At 39.5% G+C, this 12,654-nt stretch overlaps 1 protein-coding gene across 5 annotated transcripts in view; it reads right to left on the bottom strand.

Annotated features, from left to right (window-relative positions):
* Positions 1 to 12,654, bottom strand: part of ano1a (anoctamin 1, calcium activated chloride channel a) — a 182,816-nt gene that overhangs the window by 64,063 nt on the left and 106,099 nt on the right. For all 5 annotated transcript variants that reach the window (XM_067994135.1, XM_067994136.1, XM_067994138.1 and 2 more), the window contains exons 10-12: positions 11,405 to 11,469; positions 9,216 to 9,350; positions 6,279 to 6,439 (exon numbers count right to left, since the gene is read on the bottom strand). In XM_067994135.1, the coding sequence (XP_067850236.1) occupies positions 6,279 to 6,439; positions 9,216 to 9,350; positions 11,405 to 11,469 (361 nt within the window). The remainder of the gene's footprint in view (positions 1 to 6,278; positions 6,440 to 9,215; positions 9,351 to 11,404; positions 11,470 to 12,654) is intronic.

Below are 12,654 nucleotides of genomic sequence, written 5' to 3'. Positions count from 1 at the left end.
AACAGATCTTGTGGGATGCAGGCAAAATTATGCCATAATGGAAATCACAGTGAATTCAGCAAGCAATGACTAGATTAGTGCTACCTGCAACAAAAAGATATCTTTTCTTCTCTTCTGGTTTCACACTTTACAGTCCAATAGTAACTGCCCTTATGTTACTGGCAGATGTAGGAAATTCTGTGCTCCCTGGGCCAGCCAGATTTAATTCATTTTTTTTTGAAAGGTCAAAATCATGCAAGACGAGACTAAAATCCCACAATCTTACAGTAATGTTACTCAGAGGTCAGAAGTAGTAATTTGATTAAATGTAGTAAACAATTAGAAAAAAAGTTTACATTCAAAAATTTCTTCTGCCTTTCCTCGACTCCATGTTCCTCATTCTCCCCCTATTTTTACAATTTTAAGTTTAGTATTACATTGTTCCTAATTAGTCTATATGTTAACATCAAACATACCTGTTTTCTTGTGCATCTGGGAACTCCTGTCCATTCTAGAGCTGGGAACAATATCTTGACATACGTACCTCAATGGTTGTAAAGCAGATCCAGAGGGTCACCTCACTTTCAACTGAGGCCAAGGACATTGTAGATTGATGTAATCAGGTCAAGGATGACCTTTCTTTTGTTGAGCACGACTTCAGGTGCTCTGTTGCTCAAAGAGTTATTTGTAACCTTGCAGAGTGGTCATCATTGAAATAAATTCTTACCGGCAGCAGCACTTGAAGGGATAATGATAGCCTAACGGTCTAGACCAGTGCTGTCCAATAGAAATTGCAGACTAGCCACAGGTGTGGCTACAGCGACATTGTTTTAGCCAGATGCACTTATGTTAGTAGAGAACGCTTTACATACACCCATACAATATGTCACGTATATTTATTTAAACATCTACCACGATTCAGTAACCAAGTGAAGAACTTAACGATCAAAAAAGCTCACTGCTTTTCGTCTTATCATTTTACCAACAAACACCCCAAAAGGTTAAAGTTCAATGCATAAGCTGTGCGAATAAGAGCATTGAGATCACATGCCCAATGGTGTCTATTACTCATATTTTAGTTACTAATCAAATGCAATTAGCCACATGCGGATAATAGCTTCGTATTGGACAACACTGGTCTAGAATGGAGGGTTTTCATCCAGGTTTGCTGTTGGGTCTCCTGGGGAGACAGCATCCATGTTCTTTTGTGGTCAACTGGGTGGTGGTGGGGGCAAGGGGAGGTGGTGGTGGGGGAAACCAGAAGCGAAAGGATGGATTCCATAATCTTCAACAATCCAGTGGGGGCATATGATCATTCGCTGTTATATGGAGTGCCCCCATTCAATGGCTGCTGGACTAATGGTGCCATGAATTACCTTCATAGCTTCGCTACCAGCCAAAATCCATTTAAATTTCAAATGCTCGTCCCTAGCATTTGCACTAAATGTTTCTCTAAGTTCAGAACTGTTGCAAAAATATTGCGCTGTGACTCGACATACATAAAAACCATCAACATCTGGTTTAAAAAAGTGAACAGCTTTTGTTTTCCTCATCTATCACCTTATAAATTCACTTTCCAACCAAATGATCCAGTTTATTTAGCCACATAATTGTACAGAACTATGTAAATAAAACAAAGGAGATGTTTCATATCAAAATATTTTCACCATTACAAGCCTTCGCCTTAATTTGCCTAAGAACGTTGGGTAGCTCATTAGGGTTGTCCATTCGAAAACACAAGGCCTTTGCTGCTCCTCTTCCAACAAGACCTTAACATAGCTGATACCACTTTTTACTGAAACCAATTCAACAAGGTGTCATAGTACTTCCACTAAACCATCTCAAAAGGAGATTTTATCATTGTTACCCAGCCAAAGCACACAGCAGTCAAATTATCACAGTGCAGTGAACATCAACAGCATCCCAGAGACAGATAATAGAACAGTTACTATTGTTTCCATGCAGTTCAGGCCATGCTTTTTTTTGGGGGGGTGGGGGCAGAGAAAGGAAGAAAAGTGGAACACTGCCATCTCTGAAGGGCAGTAAGCCAAGGCTGAATACTGGCAATATGGGGATAGGTGAATATTCTGGAAATGTTTTTGATTACCTTTGGGGATCAGGGAGTATTTACACAAAAATAATTTCTCCCAGGAGACTAAACGGCTGGTATAAAGTCCCCGATAGGATAGATTGCTTCCATGGGCCATGGAAGCAGTTTGTTTGATGGATGAACACCTTTCTCTCACTCCCCACTTTTTCTTACCCTGTAATCATCCTCTCAGCAGTACCAATACTCGATGTTACTGCTCAGAACAGCAACTGAATTGCAGTTGTCAACTGCATGTCTGATGGTGCACAGAATCATTTCAGTATCATGGCATACAAAATAAACTTTTATCCTTGAATATAAACGTCACAGCCACTGAGTTAAAGGGATCTTTGTTGCTTTAAATTAAATATTATTTCACATCAGGCAGTTGTCAACTAAGTACTATGCATCGCAGTTCAAATTTCAATTTGCTGGAGCGGGGCATCTCGTGGAGTGCCCAGTTAGATTTTTTCCTACACCCTTCAGCTCAAAAATGTTTTGTGCCAAAACTTGCTGCTAATGGTGCTGCGAGGGCAATAGGACGTCTGGAACCTCCGTGAACAGTGGGATCAGTAGTATATCTCCTTAACAATGGAGATTAAAGGATTGACTGGGTACGGTAGCATAGTGGTTATGTTATTGGACTAGTAATCCAGAGGCCTGGACTAATAATCTGGAGTCATGAGTTCAAATCCCACCATGGCAGCTAGGGAATTTAAATTCAATTAATTAAATCAAATCTGGAATTTAAAAAAACTAGTATCAGTAATGATAGCCATGAAACTACCGGATTGTCGTAAAAACTCATCTGGTTCACTAATGTCCTTTAGGGAAGGAAACCTGCTATACTTACCCGGTCTGGCCTATATATGACTCCAGACCCACAGCAATGTGGATAATTCTTAATTGCCCTCTGAAATGGCCTAGCAAGCCATTCAGTCAAGGCGACGGCTCACCACCTTCTCAAGGGCAATTAGGGATGGGCAATAAATGCTGGCCTTGCCAGCGGCGCCCACATCCAATGAACGAATAAAAAAAATCAGGTTTGACTAAGGAGGGTGAATTAGAGTCAAATCAGGTACAGAAGGGGAAAGAAAGATTGGATTGAGGGGGAAAAAAAAAGACAAGAAAAATTAAAAAATGACATTTTTATTACAATTTACCACCCGAAGGAACGAGACTCCACAGTTTAAATTGTTCAATTTCTGCGCCAGAGGGATTGATAAGCACTGCATTAACAATTATCACGTTGTTAAAAAGGGTACTTACGCTGTTAATTACCAGATTTAAATTTCTGTGGTGAGTTCAATGGGCAATTAATGTGCAAATGGAGAAACTAAGGACGAGATGCTGTTTGTGTGAAGCCAATGGCGGAGCGGAGTAAATCGACCAGCAAGTTCTGGAGATACGCAACTCTCAGCGTATCTCTTAATCCCCTGAGCTTGTTGGCCGATTTGCAGATTAAAAACAGCGTGTGTCGTTAACACGCTGTTATTTTTTTCAGCAAGATCCGGCTCATTATATCTGTGGATTTAGTCAGTCTGCATCACAGATACCCACTTACAAATGTACATTAAAGCAAATCTGAAACAAGTAACCTTTGGATTGCCAATGTTTTTTTAAAAAAGCATACAGCTTCCAATCACCACGACGACTCGCAAGAGTAGTTTTATTTTGTGAGCATGCAGGATAAGCACGTTTCCAAAACCACCAACGAGCTCAGATTAAACAAACATGACCCTAAATGGATCAGTAAACAAATTAACAGTGAGATAAAGAGGCAAAAATGGCATGTACAAAACCCACAGGGAGAAAGGAGGAGGGGCCCACAGGGACAAATACAAGAAATTGCAGAAACATATTACAAAAAGGTGATCAAATGCAAAGCGAGATCTGGAAAAAGGATAGCAGCTAAGGACAACAGTAAAACACTTATTATAGAATCTACAACACAGATACAGACCATTCAGCTCAACTGGTCTATGCCGGTGTTAAAACTCCACACGAGCCTCCTCCCACTCTAATGACCTCTTTTCACCCTGCCTCCAGATCTCTCTTATTCCCTTCTCCCTCATATATATCCTTTCAGCACCACAACAGCAAGAGGATGGTCGGAAGAGGTGAAAACTACAAAAAATGCAAACAGGCTTAAAACAGAAGATGAGCACAAAAGAGTAAATGTGCGGAATGATCAGGTCCTCCAAGTATTCACAGGGGAAGGCAAGAGCAACATGCCCTCTCCAAACAAAATTATCCCAAGTAAAATTTGTGACTTTGATTTAAATGATATGGAAGTCCTACACAAGCTAATCAGACTCAAAAACAAATAAATCCCAAGGGATTGATGATACTAGTGAAGAGATTTGTGAAGCACTGAAATTAAGAAGGACTCAATGGACACTGGGGAGGTACCAGTAAATTGGAAACATGCTAATGTAGGGTCCATGTTCAATAAGGATAATAAAACAGACACAGGTAACTATAGACCCAAAAGTTCTACTTCAATCCCATGTAAAATAATTGAATTCATTAACAGAAGTAAACTGCACATTAACCTAATTAATAGCAGTCAGCTTGGATTCAGAAGAGGAAGATCCTGACTGACCAATCCCCTCAACTTCTTTGAGGAAGTGACAATGTAAGGAGACTGTGGGAAGTCAAATGATGTAGTGTACCTGAACTCCCAGAAAAAGCCAGAGACACAAATGGAAGTGAAGCATTCAAATTTGAAGTTGAGTACATTAACCTTATCATACAACGTAGAATCACCTTCAACTTGAGCAACTTAATTTCTGTAATGGTTGTGTTTTTTTTTAAGTTTATACTCTACACGGATTGCAGCGGGGGTTCAAGGCAGCGGCTCACCACCACCTTCTCAAGAGCAATTAGGGATGGGCAATAAATGCTGGCCTTGCCAGCAACGCCCACATCCCATGAACAAATGAAAAAAAATTGCACTAACTTGGCCAGTCCAAGTTATTTTGGAGAGGAAAGCAATTTGGAAAAATAAAAATTGGCTTCGGTCTTCAGAGTTCTAGGCCTCAGTTGACTGATGTGATTTTCCAGTATTAAATGAAAGTAGACGACTGCTGGAAGACTCCCCTGGTTCACTGTACCATATACTGGAAAACCAGTGTAATGACAGCATTGGATTAAATGTCACACTTGTACGCTGAACGCCAGCAAGCAAAAAATTTTTCACACCAGTGCACAAGTTTATCTCCAGTTCCAGTGACCAGTACATAGTCACAAACTCAAGCAAGTTCCTACAGGTCATTGAATATTTAAACTCAAGTGATTACATACAATAACAAAAACACAGCAGCAGCAACATATACTTAAATAGCATTGTTGACATAATAAAAAAAAATCACAAGGTGTCTCAAATGGAAATAGCTGGGGAAAGGGAAGTAAAAAGGAATCCTTATAGAATCACTTCCCATATTGATGATTAATGATTAAATATTTGCACCAGAAGCTTAACTGCTTAATTGAGGCCATATGACAATTGATCTCAAATAGAACTACGTGGAAACTCACTCGCCTTTTCCTAATTCCGCTTTTAGTACGAGCAACAAATGTGGTCGAGGAGCTATCATTTACTTTCTAGGCACAGAATAGCTTTAGAAATCTAAAACCTTTTGTATCATGTAGTTAGAATGATCCCTGCAGGAAGGCTAAAAGATCACCCAATTGGTGTATAAAACATTAATAAAACTCACTACATTAGGTAGAAATGTACTAAAAGGGATATCAAAGCTTGTTAGTATCAGAAAGTAAAGAAGTCATTGTTTTCCACAGACGAATTATTTTAGTTTCAAACTGCAGATAAATGCAAACTTGATCCAAATGTACTTCCAACTTACCAAACTACTTCCTATTGTATACAATTCCTGATCCAAGTATAACATGATCTACACCCAGTTTTTAAAATTCTCCTGTATACTAACTGTACTCAGTCTACTGCCAAGTTTCTTCAAGACACAGTAGCTCTTTTTTACACATCTAATCACTTCCGTACAAGTCCCATCTTTAATTTGTGTTTTTTTGTTGTTTTAAATTTAACTGCTGCATGAATGATAAGTATATAATTAGCAAATTGGCTAGTTTATCGAAAACCTGAATCAGCGATAACATTTCCTGGCAATTAGTATTGCCCTTAGCTTGCATTTTAATACTTACTTACAATGGATTAGATAAGGCTCCTTACCCCATAATGCCATGAAAACGGAAAAGAAAACTGTTGCGGGATTATCAAACAGATGACTTGCTCGTGCTGTGGCACAAGTACTTTTCAGCTTCCAGTAACTGCAGGTTTTGTCACACAGTGGACACATTGTGATATTGGCTCGGTGGTCACACATCTCCATGCTATTGTCAGAGAGAGAGAGAGAGAAGAAAAAAAATACAAGTCATCTTTTCAACATTCATTCAGAAGTTAGACGGGCTTCAGTCATCTTGAAAGTAGCTGCCAAGGCCCAGTAGACATGATTCCCACAAAGCTCATTGGATCCTTTCGTAGCAACAGTCCAAGGGCTTGTTTTACCCCCAGAGCGGTATCTGGATGACTGGCCTGTGGAATGTGCCAGCTGACTGGTAATCCTGCCGGGATGCCAGGAACATTTTGAAAACCAAGCATCAGCTGTATTGGGCCGGCAGCTGCAGCCAGAAACCCAATAACGGGGCAGCTTGCTGGATCATGGCCGCCCCATTATTATTAGGCAGGCCAGAGGAAGGTAGGTTTCCTGGTAGGTGGGGGCCATCTGCAGAGGGGGCAGCCGGAGCAGCCCAGGCTGGGATTGTGTGGCCGGGCACATCAGCCCCTCTCAGCCCCAAGAAAGAGGATCCTCTTCAGCTGGGCCTTCTTGCTGATACTGGCAGGAGTGGGTATGGCGTATGCTCTGATCAGTTCAGTCCCAAAATGGCCATTGGGGTTCTACTTTCCATTTTAAATTGGCCTCCCGCCAGATTGTGTTTGCTCTGCCCACCCAGCGGTAGACCCCAGTGAACAATGTCATGGCCAGTGATGGTGGCAACAGGGCACTTGGTCATTGCCCACTATTTTTGGGACACTACCACCCTATTTCCACCAGGCAGATGTTTAAGCTCATCATTAGTTCTTCCTGAGGAAGGAGTAAGGCTGAAAAAAAATATAGCAATATACAGAAGATGCTTTTAGTCATAGTGTGACTACTGGAATGCAGTGTTATAGGATTAAAAAAAAAATCTCAAACTATCGATCAAATGAATGTCAGAGTTGGAGGGGTTTAAATGTTGATCGCCCTCAATGACCCACCATCATGGATCTTTCATCCATTGTGCCAATACTGAGCTAAAATGTTATAGCAGCTACAAACATGATCATGTCGTTGGAAGTAATAATCTCATTTAGTTTTGCTGATTAATTTCCTTCCGTGATTCATTAATGCAAGGCAACATGTTGAGGCAATTCCATGATGGGTAAAGAACAGATGATTTGAATTCTTAAAATACCTAGATTACGATAGATTAATAAATCAATAGTATTCTAAAGTTATTAGCATTTGAAAGAGGGACTTTTTTCATCCAATAATAAAACATTTGAAGGAAGTTTTTAAGTCAAGCACCAACCAAAAATGCAATTATTAAATGGAAATATTAACATTTTCTTGAAGGTACCTTGATATGTTCTATACTATGGAGTGGTCATATAGACCTGGGGCTGTCCTGTCCTATCTGGAGTAATACTATCACAATTCACTGATATATAACTGCAATGAATTGACATCAATTATTAATCATAGTTTCAATAATACAGTGCAAGCTGACTAGAAATTCCAATTAATGGAGGATGGATCACATTTGAAAATGCAAACTGGATCATCCCCTCGACTTGATGCTAAAGTCAAACTAGAACTTGTTACACGGACATTAATTGCAACTTTTGTTCTGAGATTCAAGTGTGTAATTAAGCCACCCGGTAACATAATTAATGCAAAAATATAAAAATCTAAAGTGATTACAGTAGTTCAAAAATAAATCTCTTTCTAATGCAAAAAGAACCTTCATATATTTCAACTAGAAATAGGATACAATATGCAGCTAAAGAAACTTTCAGAGAGCTTGCAATTGCAGAACAGGTGAAGCAATAGACTAATCCTGTGAGAGGGGCTCAGATTGATAATCACAAATGGTTTGCATATTTGTGTGCACATTTTCCCTGAACTAGGAAAATGGAAGACTTTTTCTTTTTAATTGTCTGTTAACATTTTTGGCGAATCCTTGCACTGTCATGATTGATATCAGTACAGGTGAATGTCACTTCTTTTTTTAAAAAAGTGTCAGCATCAAAGGCTCCCAGGTGAGGTATAGCAGAGTGTGGTAAAATTCCCTTTACTGTGTTGCAACACTAATTCCTTAAATGCGTTTCAGAATTTTTCAGTCTGTGGCTTCTCTGAACCAGTTTGCCAACTTATTGCCACTTATGCTACGTTTGGGGCAGTTTTCTGCTGTAGAGCAGTGCTCACTAGGAACTGGGTCAAAATGACCAAGATCATTTCAAATATGACCTTTAAAGCCAGTAGACAAGAGGAAACTGTTCAGTACACAAGCCTGGGCTAGAGTCAAACCCAAGATCCATGCGTTAATCCACTGAGTCACCCCAGTTCCCCAAGAGAGATTTAAACACAAAAATGCACTAAGAAAACTGCTTCTTGAAGTCTGCAGCTAAGTTGGAAACAGCCATGAGGAAAATCAGCCACAGACAACTATATTGGACTAGGCTGCATTCCAAAGCCAGCTTTTTTTTATTGAAAGGAATGCCCTCATTTTGCAAATCTATTCTAGGATCTAAAGTGGGCATTAACCACTGCACTTACAATCCAGGCCTTCTCCAAGAACCAGTAGTAGAACCTGGAGATCTTGCTAATACACTGAATGGAGTTTGTTCAGTAGGGAATGTGCTTTAAATGTCACAAGGAAGCAATGGCCGCAGTGTACTTATTTTATATCAACAGCTCTTCAGGAAGATTATAACAGTATATTGTAAACAAGAAAGTTGCAAACCCAGCCAAAAATAACTGAAAATTAACAAGATGTCTCAGCACTCCCGGGTAGTTTGTCTCCCTGTAGAATAATAAATAAACAATTTAAAAAGTTGTAACTTTACCTGGGAATATTCTCATTAACAGTTGCACAGCCGTACAGGAACACTATGACCCCGACAGTCGATGCTGGAATCAGTAATTGTGTGTACACTCCAAGCCAGGCAAAATACATGGCAATCTTCTCACCAAAGTACTTCCTGAAAAAGATCAGCTGACTGTTTCAAAACTTCAGTTATTTCCAAACAAGCATCATTGTTAAAAGTAAATGCAATCAGATTCTATCCTCAATGTAAATTAAGTTTTGAGTGTTTTTTTTTCAAAAATTAAGTCTATTGAAGCATACATAACCATTTTCTCCCCTCTCCATTCATTGCTCTCAGAATTCTCCAATCGCTTTCAGACAGGTATATGGGTAGTGGACATTGACGACTGACACTAATTAAGCTTTTCAATTGAATATGCCTGCAGTTGGACTCCAAACAGTTCTCTCTACCCAGAGATAGTGTATCTTAGCAACAAAGCTTTCTATCTATTGGTCCAATTGAGAAACTTTGAAACATAGCCCAACAGAAGCACGAAGGTCTATGGGATTAATTTTAACCTAACTGGCTGGGCGTGAAACCCATGGGGATCAGGTGGAACACCGGTTTTACACCCTGCCCAATATCGCTCTCTGTTGCCTTCAATGGAGTGTAAAATCGGGTGGGGTGTAGGACAATGTTGCACCTGATCCCGTCAGTTACCTGGTGGGCGGGTTTCGATAAAATTGCCTCCAATGACTCCCAACCAAAAAGGCTACTTGATAGGTAACAGAAACTCTCAAGCTGAGGCAACCAGAGCATCCTGGTGATTTAACGTTGTTACATCTTCAGAAATTAGACACTTAATGCGGGGTACTGAAGATAAATGAGTTTTCAAAAGGGACTTTCAATTTAAGATTAATTAGAATTCAGAATTTATTCAGGGATGGAAAAAAAATCTAAAGTCTGGCACAATTTAGATGTTGCTGTCCCTTCAAATGGCACCACGAACATGTATAGTAACATTTTACTACTTTTGATCAAATCTGTTGGGATATATTGGCAGTTTTATGTTGAAAGTTGCACAGCTCCATCTTTAGTGGTTGAGGCTAGGATATTTTGCTTTTAATTTTGTATTAACATATCCATCTAATTTCAAAACTGTTGCAGTAGCTCAAGTTTGAAAATAAAAGTTTCCCTGGTGGTCCAGAAAGACTCACCCTGGTGACTCCTCGCATGTTGTTATTTTCTCTTTCCCATACTTTGCATTCAAATGCTAAATCTGAACTCTGAACCTTCAGTGTACAAGCCTACTAAATTGGTTCCAGCACTCCATAAAGCATTGAGGAAACCACACAGAGTACTGTTTAGTTTCATAGCAGATAACAAAAGGCTGAGGGCAACACAGTGTCTTAAATTATGGAGCTTATATGTCTGCTCATTGGGGGAAAAATGGGGAGTGCAATCTAGGCATTTACAATTTTGATGGTAACTGACAGAAGCTAATAGTGCAGAACCAGTGACAATTATAAACTAAGGAAACTGAGAGATAAATGTATCCTCAGAAATGTTAGCCCATGTCACAGTGAAGATAGTCAGTATAAGTGCTCAAAAGGGCAGTAGGCAGAATCTTAAAAGAGAGCACAGAGGGATATCTATGGACTGAATGGCCCTCTCTCATGCTTGGATCTGAATACTTATCCAGACATTCATTACTTGCTTTCACGAGCCATAATCATGAGCTTAAGGTTATCGGAAGGTTTTTTTTCTCTCCACTGAGTGTTCTCGTCAGAGTATATCCTTGGCATTGAACCTGGAGCATTTATATAGAAATGATGGGAGCAGAGAAGAAACTACTTTGAAAATGGAGGACTGATCTTACAATGTACCTCATCAATGTTTACAAACCATTTACTAAAATTATGGAGATAGCATCAATGAAAATTCTTATATTTTGCAACATTTGAAACCAATTATTTATTGTAAATCTTAAATGTTTTTGTAGTTGCAAATGCATACAATTTACCCCTCAATAATATTAGATAAACAAACCACCCGATTGGAAGGCGCTCTCCTTTGCTATGTAGCAAAATTGTAAATGCATTCCTTATAGTCACATTCATGATTTTACCAGTAGCGAGGAGAGATCTTCCCTAAGTTTGTATATTAGCAGAAAAAAAAATTGTATTTTTGCAGTCAAGGCATCATTTAACTGGTCATATGTTCCTTACCTAATGAGATCAAGTGGTTGGTATTTGTAAAATAATCCATAACTAGCCCATTCTTCATAGAGAAGCTGAAGGAGAAGGTGGTATAGAATTAGTCTGCAATCTGGTAACATTACCTGAAATCTAGTATCCTATACAAGATAAATACAAGCTATCGTACATCTTTTATTATTTGTATCAAACATTAAAGGATCAGGTTTTCCTCTAACATTTTCACAACAGCAGATTTATCTGGAGGGTATGCACCTGTTAACAGCTCACCCCCTGCCTGAGCACACTGTTGGCAGGGAGACATACACATGGTTTAAAGCTCTATCCCACTTACTTTGGTAGCCCAGCAACATGACTTTCAACACTGAATTAGGCTTGGTGAGGTAGAACCTGTTTGTGATTGGACTTAAATATTTTGCAAAATATTTAGAAGCCTGGGGGGGTGGGGAGGAGAGAGAGAGAGAGAGAGAGAATCTGAATGGAAATACAAGCATAGGAACATGAGCAGGCCATTCAGCCCCTTGGGTTTGTTTCTTCCTCTTCCCCACCCAAACTAAAAAAAACTTTTTAAAAATCACCCTATTTCCATTCTTCTGTGCACAAAAATTTGGAGAAATGATGGAGGAATCATCAGTGCAACAGATATCAATTTGATCAGATTTATTGTACTAAATATTACGACTGTGCAAGATCACAGGAAATTTAGAGACTTAGAAGTCAAGCAAACTTATAGCTGACATCTGAAAATGAACCAAATCCAAATGGATATTAGCTCTACGATGTCTCTGCAATAAGGTAGATGACAAACATTTAACATTATATAACTAACATGAAGAACATCCCAAGTTACTTCACAAATAGGAATAATGAAAATGGACACCAAGACAAAGGAATGAAATTAGGAGTGACCAAAAGGTTAGTCGATGAGATAGGTTTTGAGGAGGGTTTAAAAAGATAGAAAGAGGTGCAGAGACAGAGAGGGTTGGGGGAGGGAGTTCCAGAGAAGGGCACCAAGGTCGCTGAAGGGTCTACAACCAATGGTGGAGCAAAGAACACGAGATATTGAAGCAACCTTGCAATTCTCCAGTGACTTGCTCACATGTAGTCCAGGTCTGGAGTGTGGCTGGGACCTTTTATTGCTAAACTGGCCTGTTCCTTTAAGGCCATTGCTCAGGTAGTCCCTCTGGGAGACTGATCTAAATTAGGTCAGAGTTTAACCGTTATTTTGAGGGAAATTTGCAGATTGACAGGTACTGGTAAAT

Source organism: Heptranchias perlo, chromosome 12 (assembly GCF_035084215.1).
Source record: "Heptranchias perlo isolate sHepPer1 chromosome 12, sHepPer1.hap1, whole genome shotgun sequence".
In the NCBI taxonomy this organism is placed as follows: Eukaryota; Metazoa; Chordata; class Chondrichthyes; order Hexanchiformes; family Hexanchidae; genus Heptranchias; species Heptranchias perlo.
Note: the sequence above shows the minus strand (reverse complement) of the source record. Positions and strands in the feature narration are given on the sequence as shown.